Below are 15761 nucleotides of genomic sequence, written 5' to 3' on the forward strand. Positions count from 1 at the left end.
TTTGATAGATGTTTAATGCGAGTTCTGAAAACAGGCTAAGATATGATGAACTCAAAGGAAGATTAAATCTGGACAGTATAGCGAGATGTGCACAGAAGAGGAAATTTTGTTGGTGTGATCACATCGGAAGGACAGCTTAGAGTACTTGGGTTGAACAGATGACCATTCAATGTCAGTCAACAGGGAAAAGCTAAGGAAAAGATAGATGGAAGTAATAGGGATTGATTTGAGAGAAAGAGAGATAAATAAATATCTGGCTAGAGATAGGTTATTATTATGATGATGATGATGAAAAATATTACAACGAAAAGTAACTAGCATTTTTTTCTTAAAATCTAAGTCATAAATTTATTTGTTTATTGTAATTTTTGTTTGTTTATTTTAAACTAGCCTGGGTGCCAGGCGTTGCCCAGGTGTTAGACGGTGTGTGTTGAGCAAAATAAATAAATAAATAAAAGAGTGGTAGTAGGCAGGAAGGCTTGAATCTGTACTGCAAAGGAGGAAAAGAATGTGAAAAAAAAACGTGACGTCTTTGCTGTTGCATCCATCGCCAAACCAGAAGTGACGAATGTTTAAATTAAGGCTAGTCAATCAAAAAGAGGGAGATGACGTTCGAAAATATCAGTGAGAAAAGCAACCCATCTCTGTAGAAAAGTACCCAGTTGAGGCTGAAGGAATTAATGTTTTTAGCCAATTTTTCGATATTTGTCGCCCGAAGAGTTGAGCTTCAAAATGATACTAATCTCGTGAAAATCCGTTGCCTCTGTCGAAAGTTTTTGTGAGACATACAAACATAGATACATAGATGATGATGATGATGATGATGATTGCAACGTCTTGTCAGACGAGTGCCACTCCCTCAAACACTTAGTCTATGAGCTCATTATCCTGAATGAGTATCTATACAAAGATGATGTTATAGAGTCTTAGCTTTGTACAACAGCTAAATCTTTCTTTTGGTTCAAAATGTTGAGATCCAGCAACAAGCTAGAGCAAGATAGCCAGCAACAAATTAAACTGCAGACCAGCTTAATGCGGGTACTGGTCTCCCGCTTTATGGCTTTTTAAATCAGAGGTTTGCTTCCCCTAGAAAGGTTGCCTTCACCACGGCTTATGGGAGCCATTTCCACCCCAACACATATATACATACACACAAATATACACGGTGCTAGTTGGCTGTTGACCCCGAAAAAGGGTTCATTCTTGTTTTTAATCCTTCAGGGAGACTAGCCGCCCTCCTCACCAAACAAGTCTGGTGTGGGAACCAGTTTAGTCACCGGTGACTCGACCATGAGGCAGGTAGTACTGGGTTACATGGTATCAGTAGCATATGACATGACCTGACCACAAGATACATATATACATACATTTAAACAGACAGGTGAGATTTATATTATAGATGAGTGTTTAAAAAAAAAATTATAAAATATCTATTTTTTAAGAATCTTGACCACATAAAACTTTCACCAAAAATCGTGAAGGTTTAGTCCTTGATTTTTTTTTTAACAGACTTGGTATTTAACTTTTTACTATTTCAGAGTTCATTTGCTTTTTCTTTTCTTTTCTGGCACTCATAGACGTTTGGCAAATACGTTTGCACAATTTTTATTTTTATTCTTATTTTTTTTTCGCCAATTGTTGATTACCACAAAGTGATTTCTTTTAAATTTTATGATAAATGGTAAATTCGATGCATGATAACCAACCGATTTGTGGTAAGCTAAAAAAAATTTTTTTTATTTCTGATTTCAAAAATTAAAAACACCTATTTCAAAGCTTATTTATATAGATAGAGATCTTGTCGCGTCTGTGAGTGGAAGTTTTTCTAACACATAACAAATACAACGCGTCTCATTTCGATATACTTTTGGAGATATAAAATATTGCATCAACAGTAAATAGTCAATTCCCAACAAATAAAGCGCATATCATGATTTGAAATCAAAGCCGATCTTCAGTCATCTGACCTATTTCGACTTATTTTTAACTAGGAGGTGGGGGAGGGGGACATGTCTGACCTTGTCAGTCGTAAAATCCACTCAAATATTTTTTCTAATTCATGCAGATTTCATAGTCATTATTACAGAGTCAATTCTCGATTGAATATTATATTATTTTGTATATTCTCTTTTGAATATTATTTTTTTTTTTTTGTATTTTATATTTATTGTAGTGAATATAAAGTACTCCCTTGTAAAAAAATAAAATAAAAATAAAACTTATTTCAAAAGTTAAAAAAAAAAAAAATGACTTGGGCGCAATCAGCTAGAATTGAAACCAAAACTTTTAGCGCTCCAGCCATCATGCTTTCTCATTTAGCACCCCAGCCGTGCTTTCTCATTTAGCACTCCAGCCGCATTTGCGCTAACCCGACAGACAGATAAGAAAGTTTTTAAAATTAAACTACTTTTAGCTATGTTTAATTTTATGCATGTGCAAACTAATACAAATATGTCGGCAAGTTGAAATGAACATTTTGCATTTCAACTTGTCAACATAGTTCTGTGCACGTTATTCACCCATCCAAACAAAGATTTTACTTGTTATAAACCATCCTTGGTGTATGATTATTATTTCCTGTTAATTTCAGTGTTATGTGACCAGTATGTTAAGAGTTTATTGGTTAAATATTTACACACAGACGGACACGCATATACATCTACTATTTTATTTATATACTAGCTTAGGTGCTTGGCGTTGCTGGGTGTTTTGTAGGGGTTTGTTGAGCAAAAAAAAAAAAAAGTTGTACTAGGTAGGCTCGAACCTGTGACCTGTTCAAAAAGAAAGTGAAGGCATGTGTAAGGATTTTGGTTGAGCAAAAAAAAAAAAAAAGTGGTAGTAGACGAGCAAAGGAGTGAAAAAAAAAAGTGACGTGTTAGCTGTTGCGCCCATCGCCAAACCGGAAGTGACGTAGGCTATACAATTGAAAAGAGGTGATGACTTTGGAAAATATCGGTGAAAAAAGCGACCCCTCCCTGTAGAAAAGTGGTTAGTTGAGGATGAAGGAATTAATGTTTTTAGCCAACTTTTCGATATTTGCCATCCGAAGGGTCAAGCTTCAAAATGATACTGATCTCATAAAAATCCGTCACCTCTGTCGAAAGTTTTGCGAGACATATAAACATACATACATACATACATACATTTAAACAGACAGGTGAGATTTATATCATACATAATAGACCTTAAAACATTACATTTACAAAAATAATCATTTGTTAAAATGTAACAACGCCGTTAAAAAAAAGGTGTACAACGTCACAAATTGATAATATTTTTCCATTGCAATTAAGCAAAACATGAATTTGTGCAGTAATAAAGAAGTCAGTAATAGAATTTAATTTCTCTTATTTCTTGTGCTAATTTCCGGTAGCCTGGAGGGTGAATACCAGCCTATGGAATCAAGGATGATTTTGTGACTGAGTTCGAATCCTCCGATAAGCGTTTTAATTTCCTACATTGATGACATCCTGTATGGCGAGCTCTTAGCCGGCAGCAGACCAACTGTTAGATCACTCCTCAAATTTAAGGATGTGTGCAAAAGGTACTTAAAATCTGGCAACATCAACCCTGTTGACCTTGAATCCCATGACTCCTGGAGGGACAAAGTCAAGAAATGTATCCGGCTAAACAAGGAGAGAAGAGATGAACAATGGGAGGAAAAGAGAGGCAGGCGTAAAAGGACAGCATCAGCAGCAGCATCGGCAGAGCATGATAGAGAATATCCCTGCGGAAAGGGCAACAGAATCTGCCGCTCCCGCATCGGTCTGCTCAGTCACAGCAACAGTTGCCACCACTCATGACAACTTTCAGGCGCGATTCTCCATCGTCTATCTAGACGGAAGGACGCCAACAACAACAACATCACTGCTGAGAATGGAAGTTCGAAACACATGTTTGTAGGTTTAAAAATAATAATTTTGATATTTATTTTAAAATTTTGGTGAAAGTGCACCAGAAGATAGTCAATGTGCACTGGTTGGCCAACCTGAAAAAAGTGTTTATTCTGAAAGCCGTTTTTAACATGCGGTGGTTGGGGGGGGGTTATTCTGAAAGGCATTTTCTTATTTTCAACCACCCTGTAATCAACTTCTTAAAGGTAAGTCTTCGGGTGGTCCCCCAGTGCGCTTTCACCAAAAATATTAATGTCTTATATAAGATTTACAGAAACAAACGATGATTAATTTGACTCAAGTATAATAATAGATACATGGTTTAGAATTTTTAAAGATTTATAATCTCACAGCCAGTGTAGAGGAACAAATAAATAAAAGAATTGCGAAACTTACCACGTAACATGTTCCAAATAAGAAAAATCTTGCTGTCCGGGTTACATCATAATTCTTTTCCTTGCTTTCAATACAAACCTGGCTAACAACATCTCCGATGCTCATTAATGTAGCTGTAATTTTATAAAAAAAAAAAACAATGAAAATATTGTTCAGGTAATCTATAGGACAAAAAAAAATAAAATAAATGAAATAAAAATAAAAAAAATTAGTAGTTGGGGAACGGAAGCATATACACAAAGGGGTCAAGTACAAAAATTCGGTACACAAAGTTAAGACGCTAGAAGTGGACTTGGTTTACCTAAATATGGAATGGAAATCACTAAACATGAGACGAAATACGAAATCACATGGAAATAATTTATTTCCAAAAAATTATTTTAGTTTTAACATTTCTTGTGCTATCATGAAACAATAAAAAGTGATAAACTTTCGATTTTTACATTTCTATAAATAGTTTTTGTTTGTTTTAACACTTATGTTGTCACAAAAAAAAAAAAAAACTAATAAGAATTTTTATTATTTACATTTCTATAAATGGTGTCTTTGAAATAATATATTTATGTCTTTCACAAGTTTTATTACAGAATTTTGTCATAGATAATGAATGAAAGTTCTTTATTAACACTTCTTGTGTTATCAAAAATCCCAAAAACAAACTTATTTTAAACACTTGTATAAAAAATTTTCTTAAAATAATTAAATGGAATCTTGTCGGTTCCATTTCTAAGCCACAAAGTCTATTTTATACTCTGTCAAGGCAGGATAGGCTGTTTTTAGCAGCTCCTGCCCAGATATGGCAGCAGTATTCCATTGTTGGACGTACATTCAAAACATCACATCCAAACACTAGGGTCTTTGGCCTTTTTTTCTCCGTTCTACAGCATATGTTCTAGATGGCCTCCATTTAGCTTTTGTCTTTTTTTGGTCACCCTGCATATATATATATATATATATATATATATATATATATGAGAGATACTAAATTATGATGCTTTTCTTGCTTAACTTTTATGTGTAATGTTGTAAGAGGCGTTAAAGAAAAGAGCTTTTGGAATCATCTCAAGTATAATCCAAAATAAAATATCCCAAATCGCTTTAGAAACGATCGTATGCCAAATTTTGCTGTATTTGAATTCTTTTAATTAATATATACATACATACATACATGCATATATATATATATATATATATATATATATATATATATATATATATATATATATATATATTCTTTGAACTAATAACTAATGTGCTAATTTCATTTATCTCAACATATTTATGTCAATTCCACATTTTCTCGGAAACTACTGAGCTAATATAACTGAAATTCTGTATAGACCTTTGTTAGATAAGGTGCAACAAACTAAGTATTATGCTATCCGTTCGATGCACAGTTAGGAATTAATAAGAATTAGTATTTAATGCAAAAACGAGCACAAATTTAACCATATTCAACCATCAATATGGCATAAAGCACCCATTCTAAGTCAATGTTAGGCTATAATATTTTTTTTGTTTTTAACATGTTAAAAGTCTAGTATATCTATATATCTATAAAAGTGAACGCGTCTGTGTATCTGTGTGTCTGTCTGTGTACATTTCCCTATGCAATAACTCTGTTAATTTTAAGTCTGCAGACTCGAAATTTGATATACAGGGTACTGAGATTTGGGCAAATATTTTTAATCCGTTTTCGGTCAGAAATTTGACTGTTAAGGGGTCAAAGTTCAACGATTTGACCTTTGAGAACTCTACCAAACTCCTCCGACAATTTTGGGTCTAAACACTTGAAATTTTAGATATAGGTTCCTTGGACATGGATCTAACTTAATAACTCAATTTAAGCCCAAAGCAATAAATGTTAAGGGGTCATAATACGGGTCAAAGTTAAAAAAATTTAACCTCTGCAGTCACCAAATTACTCAGACAATTTCTGGTCTAAACATTTGAAATTTTACATAAAGAGTATTCAGAGATAGGGCAAGCTTTTTAATCGCTTTGGGTCGAAAATTTTTAGTTACTAATATATAAATGTATGTATGTATGTTTGCATGTCTGCCTAAAACTTTCGACAGAGGCGATGGATTTTTACAAGATTAGTATCGTTTTGAAGTTCGACCTTTCAGACAACAAATATCGAAAAATTGGCTAAAAACATTAATATCTTCACCTTCAAATGGGCACTTTTCTGCAGGGAGGGATTGTCTAGCCTTAATTAAAACCTATGTCACTTCCAGTTTGACGGTGATCATAACAGCAAAGACGTCAGGTCCCCCCCCCCTGTTCTTTTCCTTCTTCGCGGTACAGATTCGACCCTGCCTTCCTACTACCACTTTTTTTTTTTTTGCTCAACACACACATCCAAACACCCGGGCAACGCCGGTTGAAATGCTATTATATATATAAAATCAAAAGAAAAAGAAAGTCCTATAATAGTTTTGCTCGTTGTTATATATATATATATATATATATATATATATATATATATATATATATATATAGTAACTAACGAGTATTATGCTGTAAATTCTCTTTTAATAACATTACTCAACCCATCAACATATATTCAAATATCTCATTGTGACTTTATATACTGAACAATATATTTAGGTTCCTATTGGTAAATTGTGTATCCAACCAGTGACGTAAAACTTGTCTGCAGTAATGAACAAAGTAATACATACACACAAATCAACTGTTCCATTTCTCCAGCTTTCAGCCAATCATATTGCTAGATTCAGTGAATTACTTAAGCCAACAGTCAGCCATGTTGTTTTGACGGTAGTCAAACTAAATTGTCTTATCAAACTGACCAACAAACCAAGCTAAAATTGGTCGTTTGTCACCGCTATTTTCTATTGGCAAGAACATAAATTGACTAATTTCGAAATGGTGGATGCAATGAACTTAATAATGATATCACAAGAAAACAATGAATGCGTGATAGTTAGTAATAGCAGTCATACAATAAAACACCACTATTGAAAAGAGGTTAATGGCTCACCAATCATATATATACAGTAGCGTCCAAAACTAAGGGACAAAATTTTAAAACCTAATATTTGTTAGAAATAACAACTGTGAAAAGCTGAAATTTTGACAACTGGTAGTCGTTATCATCCATAATAATATACTAAAATTTGAATCATTTGCAAAAGATAGAAAAAGAATTATAACAATTATTTATTTATTTTCAAAATAGGAACGTCCAAAAGTAAGAGACAAAATTGTCGGGTTTTTTTTAGCCTTTTGTGAATAATTTGGAAAGAAAATGTAGACTCATTCCTCGAGGGATCTATTATTTATAGGAGAGCTGTCTGTGTGTATCTGTAAAGAGATAAATGGGCTGGGCAGAGGAGAAAGGAAGATGGGAAGAGAAAGTGGGAAGAGAAAAGAGTAAAATGGGGGAGGAGCAAAGGGAGAAGGCTAGATAGAGGTAGGGAGATAGAGATTTTAATAAAAATATATTACACTTTTGCCTACGGCAACGCTGGGTAGCCGTGCTCGTTGTTGTTGTTGTTGTTGTTGTTGTTGTTAATAATAATAATAATAGTTAACAGTCATGTAGTGTTACTTGCAGCAGTTGCAAAAGAGGAAGAGCTAGATAAAGAATCACAGGAAGAGAAGCAGAAGCAGAAAAGTTGACTGAGTTGGTAAGAATGAAACTTCATGGTTAGTTTGAGCAAGCTACTACTAAGGCACTAAAATGTCAGGACACATGGAACTTTCTGTCTAAAGGTGACTTGAAAAGAGAGACAGAAAATCTTATATTTGCTGCTCAGGAACAGGCACTAAATAGAAATGCAATCAATAGAAACATCTTTGGGAAGAACTGTTCTAATAAGTGAAGACTGTGTGGTGTAACTCTTGAAACAGTGTCACGCATTATTAGTGCTCAGAAAGAGTACAAACGTCACCATGACAAAGTATGTGCAAATCTACATTGGAGTTTGTGCCAAAAGTTTGGAATCCAAGAGATGGACAAATGGTTCCAACATTAGCCAGAAGCTGTAGTAGAAAATGAGGACGTTAACATTCTCTGGGATTTCATGATTCAGTATCACTGAGAGATAACTCACAGGAAACCGGATATTGTAGTTGTGAATAAAAAGATCAATGAATGCCAAATTATTGATGTGGTTTGCTCAAACGACATCAACTAAACAGGCAAAAAGAATGAGAAACTATGGCACTATCAGAAACCAAGTGTGGAGATTGCTAGGTTGTGGAATCAAAAAACTTCCATCGTGCCAATCATCATGGGTGCGCTTGGCTCAATTCCAGATGATCTTGAGAAGCAGTTGAACTCCTTGGGAATCAAGTATAACATCACCGTACTCCAGAAGTCAGTTCTGCTTGGTACAGCAAACATCCTATGCCAGGTGCTTTCCTTCTAATCGACTCTTTGACTATGCTCACTAGCTTTGGTATAAAAGCCCGCTCTTGAGTGAAAAAAAAAAAAAAAAACGGTGTAAAACATCACAACAAGTTAAACAAAAAAACAAAAACAAAAAAATAATGGTGAAATACGCTAAGTAACCATTTCAAATTATTCAGGAGTATAATGTGTGTGTGTGTGAAATGAAATAAATTCCTTAATAGTTATGATAATTTTGATTTTTAATTAAAAAATATTCCTGTTTAATTCTTACAATGTATCTTTATATAAAAGTAATGTAAAGATTTGGTACAACTGGAAAAGTGTTCATAAATTGATTTAAGACAACACAAGAGTCAACTACGCATTAAAATAATCCTTGCCACAGAGCGAGTCGATGGGCAAGCAGTTACAGTTTGAGTTTAGTCCAGGGAAGAAAGCCAAGATTTGTCCCCCAAACCAGACAAAAGATTGAATGTTCTTGTATAACGGTTCAACAATGCACAATTTAAGCTTAGTGAAATATAAATAAATCAATATTATAACCACATGAAAATATTAGATAATGTTAATGTTTCTAGGCAGAATTTCTTCAGGTTGAAAGTCAAGAAATTATAATTACTTATCAAGATTCTTCTCCGTTATTGTTTTGCGTTTTGGATCTGATTAAAAAAAATATTGTTTAATGTTCTTGTCAAAAACATTAAAAAATAACTATGGATTTTATGATGGTTAAACTAATTCTAATTAAATAATTTTTATTAACATTGCTACTGCACAATATTTGTGACACAACTGTGGTTTATGGATATCTTTAAACAATCTAAAAAAAAAAAAAAAATCCAAACAATAACACAAACAATAATGAAAAATCCAAACAATAACACAAACAATAATGAAAATATCTTAACAAGTAATCTTCACAAAGGTGTTTTAGTTCAATATATTTGGACAATGTATTGAACAGGATACGGCATAATCACGTTGACATACGGGTTCTTGCTAGATCAACGTTGAGTCTGGTCAGTACCAGATGGGTGACCAATTTGGGAATACCAAGCATTTTATGTAGGGGAATATCGACACCTCCCTGCAAGAGTTGCAAAAACTTAACGTCGTCATTTTCCCTTACAAGGATATACATGCAACTGGGAATTTTTTCTGGGAAGCTTGTAAATTTTATACTCCCATGAAACTTCCTCCATTGGAGGAAACCGGTTAAACCTGCATTAGGATTAGTACCGCAGTTTCAGTTCAGTTAATGTATTGAACTAAAAAAAAACAACATTTTTTTCAATCAACTTATATATATATATATATATATATATATATATATATATATATATATATATATATAGAGAGAGAGAGAGAAAGAAAGATTGATGGAAGCAAGAGAATGACAGAAGCGAAAATAATAGATACCATATAAAAGGTTGGAAGGAGGGTTCAACAACATACATTGAGAGAGGGTGAAAATGATAGAAACTTAGTTTATAAAATAACCCATCTCTTACTAAGTGAAAATTATGGCTAATTAGAACAATTAACTGGAACTTTCTTTCAAACATAAATCAATCCCAAAATTGAGGAATATTTTAGCATGTATTTCGTGGGAGTAAAATAAACAGGAAAAAGATAAAAGAACAAAAAGGTTTTCACATTAGAAAAAAATTACAAAAAATAAGGAAAAATAACTGACAAAAGAAAGAAAAATAATTTAATAATATACTATAATAATATAACTAATAAAAAAAGTTACCTGTTGAGTCAACCATTGAGCTTGAGTTAGATTGTTTAAATTAGGAAAATGTGAGTTTGCAAAGCCAGTTAAATACATATAAAATATAAGATGACAAAATTCAAAATCAGTCTCTTTCTGCTTGCTATTCAGCCCTCCTCTCTCTCCAACTACGAGTTAAAATAGTATTATTGGTAGTTTTTCCAAACATACCTTAATCCCAAAACTGAAAAATATTTTACCATGTACTTTGAGAAAATATATAGACAAAAGGCCTATGGAAACAAACGTCGATTAAGTTAGCTTTAGTTTAATAACAGATAACTGGTGATATCAAATATAATATCATTCAATATCTATCTTAAACTGGTGATATCAAATATAATATCATTCAATATCTATCTTAAACTGTGATATCATTCAATAAAATATTATAAAAGTAAGACAGAATGCAATTAACAAAGGAAGAACACGGTGTCAGAAAAGTGACGCAAATTGTTGCCATACCAATATCCATAAATATCGCCGTTTGCTTCTCAATAAAAGAAGCAATGTCGTGAGCGAGGGCGAGGCATACAAAGGAAATAAAGGTGGTGGCGGTTACACTTATTAACTGCCGCCTGCCTCTCCTCCGCCTAATAGATAAATGAAAAATAAATAAATAATTAAATAAAATAAAATAAATATTAAAATTCAACTTTATACTTCTGTTCCTATATTGTTTAGTATATCTGCAATTTTATGTAAAAGAAAGTCATTATCAATATAATAACTAAGCATTTTATCTGTGCACGCCTTGGTTACTTATAGATTTTAAAATCAAATTTAGCATGAAGAAACCTTGAGATACCGGACGTGTCAGAAAAGGTTTAAAGCGGTAACACTACTACTACTACTACTACTACTACTACTACTAATAATAATAATAATCATAATCATTATCAAGATAACAAAAATAGGTATATGGAAAATGAAGAAAGTCAAGAAGAAAACCAATAATTGCAGGAGCACCAGGAACAATCCCAATATACTTTGAAAAAGGAATGGGAGAGATTGGAATCAAAGGGGTGGCTGAGAATATACAACGGATAACAATAATGAAAACAGCAAGGAAAACCCTTGAATGTGGAGACAACACATGAGTTACAGGTGCTAGCTGGACATGTACAAACTGCTACAGAAGTAAAACAGAAAGAAACACCACATGGAAGCAAGAAAACCGAAACTATAATTGTAAGTTAAACACCCCCCCCGCATAAAAAGGGGGGGGTCGGCATCAACTAGCACCATACCAAATAGATGAAGAGAGTCAAGCAAGGAGGATGGAAAGACTGAGGAGAGAAAGCACTAACCAGATCTCCACTGGATGAGTGCGAAGAAGACTGGGACATTGGTGAGGCTTGTTGCTACTCAAATTCCAGTGAAGACCAATGGTCGCTACCAGCAAAAAATCAATGGTAAACGGCTGTTGCGATAATGTAAATTCATTTGCAAATCTTATCGAAAGAGGTGGAGAGTACTAGAAATCTAAGGGACACTTGTTGTCACTCAGACTCTAGGGAACACCACAGGTCGTTCTCAAAGAAAAATCTTTGATGTTAACCTGTGTGAAAACTCCTAGAGAGTTGATAATAATAATAATAATAATAATAATAATAATAATAATAATAATAATCTACAAGTTCTACACCCCCATCATGCATCTCCCCAATAGTTTCACCACCGCTCCTCCCAATAAAAAAGTGACACCAAAGAGCTGAGAAGGGTCAAGAAGGACTAAAAGACCGAGGAGAGAGCGCCAGTCAGACCTCGGTTGGACAAGCGCAAAGAGAACTGGGACTTTGGGGAGGCTTAGTGCCACTCAAATTCCAGTATAAACCAATGGCCACTGTCGGCGAGAAATCAATGGTAAGAGGCTGTTGCGATGATGCAAATTTATTTGCAAATGTTATCGAAGGAGGTGGAGAGAACTGGACGTCTGGGGAGACTTGTTGTTACTCAGCCTCCGGAGAACACCACAGGTTTCCAATCAGATCGTTTGTTGACTTGTGTGAAAGCTCTATGTGAGCCAATAATAATAATTACCATGAGACTATACAGTGGACGGAAATGATGAAAACTGCTGAAATCGTAAGGAAAACTCTTGAAAGCAGACACCAACTAACAAACTACAAACGCTAACCAACCACATGGAAACTGTAACAAAAGTAAAACAAAAAGATTGAAGAAAAACTACATGAATCCAACGGAACTGAAACTGCAAGAAATCTTATAAAATGTGTCTCCCCCCCCCCCCCCCAAAAAAAAATGGCATCAGTCTCGACTGATATCATGCAAAATTGTCATGAAGGATCAAGGAGGATGGAAGGATCGAGAAGAGCCGCCACTGGATGACTGTTGTGGGAATTGAAATTCCCAGGCTAATTGGATTATCGCCCTTTAATTCTAGTAACAAGGGAACAACACAGCCACGTCACTTCCTGTTCTGTATATTTCTTCCCTTTCTTGCTGAATTCTCAACAAGTCAAGATGTGACAATAATGCGCTCCGACTGGCATGGCCAACCAATCAGCCTCTCATTATATACTAAACGCAAGTAACGTTACTTAATCATCTCTTCTCAACGAACTCTTATTCTTAACGTTTATTCTTGCTATCTCTATACTCATTTCCTCACATGTATATTTATCTACATTCATTCATTATCGTATATCGGTATGTTTCGTCTTTTCCTTATGCGACCCTTGCTTCTCAATGACGCTACCATTCTTTAACAACATGGAGGATGGGAGCGTCTATAACATAAACAGGCCATCCGGTTCTCAACACTGTGAAAAGTACTAAGGGAGTCTTATTGTTACTCAATGAAAACCAATGGTCATTGCTAGTAAAAAAAAAAAATCAATAAAGGTTATTGCGTGTACAGTAATCAATGAGATAGTATTGTAGTAATCATTAGTATTGGGGGTTTTGATAGAGTGTCTTACTTAAGGGGGCGGTTTGTCAGGAGTTTGTTTATGTTGGACTTGAAGACGTCCAAGTTGTAGTCAGGTGGGAAACAGGCAAGCGGCAGAGAGTTCCACTGGCGTGCAGTTCTAAGAAAGAAGCTTTGCTCATGGAATCTATGTTTGGATTTAGGCACAGATAAAGAGTGGGGAAAATTATTGACAGTAGTTTCAGCCAGACAGGTGTTTCCCATGAAAGATTGGCGAGGGGGGACGAGGGATTGGAGCTCAGACGAGCACCTGCCATGGAAATAGCGATAAAACAAAGACAGGCTTGCAACGTCTCTTCTGTGGGAGAGAGGTTGCAGGGAAGAGAAAAGGGCATCCCCCACTAAACGATGAAGTCTATTTTGTATTCTGTCAAGACAGGATAGGCTGTTTTTAGCAGCTCCTGCCCAGATGTGGCAGCAGTACTTCATCCTTGGACGTACTTGGCTTTTATAAAGATAGAGAATTGCATCAGTAGTGAGATATCTTCTGGAGCAGTAGAAGGATCCCATAATTTTCCCAGCGTCCCTGGCAACAGACCTGATGTACCTGTTCCATTTTAGATCAGGAGTAAAGGTCAAACCCAGAAGCTTGTCAAAACATGGAGCCTGTCCAAGACGAGAGCCATCCATCACAATTGATGCCAGATGGGGATCAGAGCGTTGATGATGTAAAGATACAAGCTTGGTTTTGGATGCATTAAAAATGACCAGCCACCTCTTCCCCCATTGTACCACGTGCTCAAGATCAGCTCAACACAAAGTACAGAAAGGCTGATAATCGCCACAAAAACATTATGAAGACAATATAGAGATCTGTGAAATGTAAACCAAAGGTGATAAAAGAACACTGAGAAGGCCAGCAGCTTCATAGAAGATTTATAAGACTCAACAATAAAATAACCCGTGAAAACACAGTGACATGGATATGGAAAGGAATCGCCACAAAACAATGCAAACTACAGAAAAACCGAGATAGACAAGACCTATTAAAACTGTAGACCCTGTGAACAAAGAGACGAAATGATAAGCTACATAAATGAATGCAGAACCCAAAAGTAACTCAAAAGGAATATAAAAGCAAACTTGACTAGGTTTTGGAACTGTGCAAATGACTGCAATTTGAATATGCAGACAAATGGCACGGGCACAAATTGAAAACAGTATTGGAAACTGAAATAATATGAAAGATAGAAGCATGAATGGACAAATTCATCCAAGCAAGAAGACCAAATGTGTAATAATCAATAAGGAAAAAGAAAACGGCCACTTGAACAGACAGAGAGAATCGCTAGTGAGAGCTATTATAGCAATGTGAGAAGAACAAACTATATAAAAGTCAAGATACACAAATCCCTACAAAACAGTAAATGTAGACTTTGTGGACAAAGAGACTAAACGATAAGCTGCATCATAATTGAATCCAGCAAACTAGCTCAGAAAGAATACAAAAACAGATATAACTGGCTTGAGTAGGTGGTCCACTGAGAATTATGCAAACGAATGAATTTGAACATCCAGACAAATAGTACAAGCATAAAACATAACGACATTGGAAAATGAAAGGTATAAAATCCTATGAGGCTTAAAAATATAAACAGACAAATGCACCCAAGCAAGGAAACCGGACATGATAATAGTCAACAAGAAAGACAAAATCATTCCAAAGTGATACAACAATAGACTAAAAGTGAAAACTGAAGGAGAAGTGTTCAGTTTGTTTAAAAATAAGCCAACCTTTACTTAGAAAAAAAAAAAAAATGGTGAATTGGTTTTAGATGTCTTTTGGATTGAAAGCCATGTTTAATTTTAGAAGTGCTTTCCATGGGTAGCGCTGTATGTAGGGGAACATCGACACCTCCCTGCAAGAGTTGCAAAAACCTAACATCGTCATTTTCCCCTGAGAGGATATATATGCAACTGGGAATTGCTTGTGAATTTTATACTCCCGTGAAACTTCCTCCTTTAGAGGAAACCGGTTAAATCTGCATTAGGGTTAGTACCGCAGTTTCTGTTCAGTTAACATTATTGATCTGTATAAATCCTGAGATGAAAAATAGAGTTTTCGGTGGGGTAGCTAATCTGTATAAGTCTTGAATTGTAAAAGTTTTGCAGACGAAGAGCAAGATTCCTTCTCATATGGACACAAAAAATTATGTGTGGGAATTCTAAAATATCCAGTATGTTTTATTGAGCGATTCCGGTTTCTGATTGGTTGCTAGCAGAGTGTGCCTCCATTTGATTGGTCAGTTCCTCTCGCCAGTGTCTATAACTAGAATCTTCCAATTTTCTTGAATCATACCATCTTATTATATAAAAAATATTGCAACAATGTATCTATGCATATCTATACGAAGTTTG

At 34.8% G+C, this 15761-nt stretch overlaps 2 protein-coding genes across 7 annotated transcripts in view; one reads left to right on the top strand and one right to left on the bottom strand.

Moving 5' to 3' along the window:
• LOC145293935 (mitochondrial inner membrane protein Mpv17-like) overlaps window positions 1–15761 on the bottom strand; it is a 146083-nt gene that overhangs the window by 57875 nt on the left and 72447 nt on the right. For 4 of the 5 annotated variants that reach the window (XM_080140776.1, XM_080140774.1, XM_080140777.1 and 1 more), the window contains exon 2: window positions 4290–4402. In XM_080140776.1, the coding sequence (XP_079996902.1) occupies window positions 4290–4394 (105 nt within the window). In that variant the 5' untranslated portion in view covers window positions 4395–4402. Of the gene's footprint in view, window positions 1–4289; window positions 4403–10429; window positions 10942–15761 lie in introns of those variants that run through there. The other variant, XM_080140775.1, reaches the window with a different exon arrangement.
• LOC145293934 (KICSTOR subunit 2-like) overlaps window positions 1–15761 on the top strand; it is a 229609-nt gene that overhangs the window by 21640 nt on the left and 192208 nt on the right. The gene's annotated exons all lie outside the window — the stretch shown is intronic.

This window comes from Euprymna scolopes, chromosome 15 (assembly GCF_053919585.1).
Source record: "Euprymna scolopes isolate OS-2025 chromosome 15, ASM5391958v1, whole genome shotgun sequence".
NCBI classification, from domain to species: Eukaryota; Metazoa; Mollusca; class Cephalopoda; order Sepiida; family Sepiolidae; genus Euprymna; species Euprymna scolopes.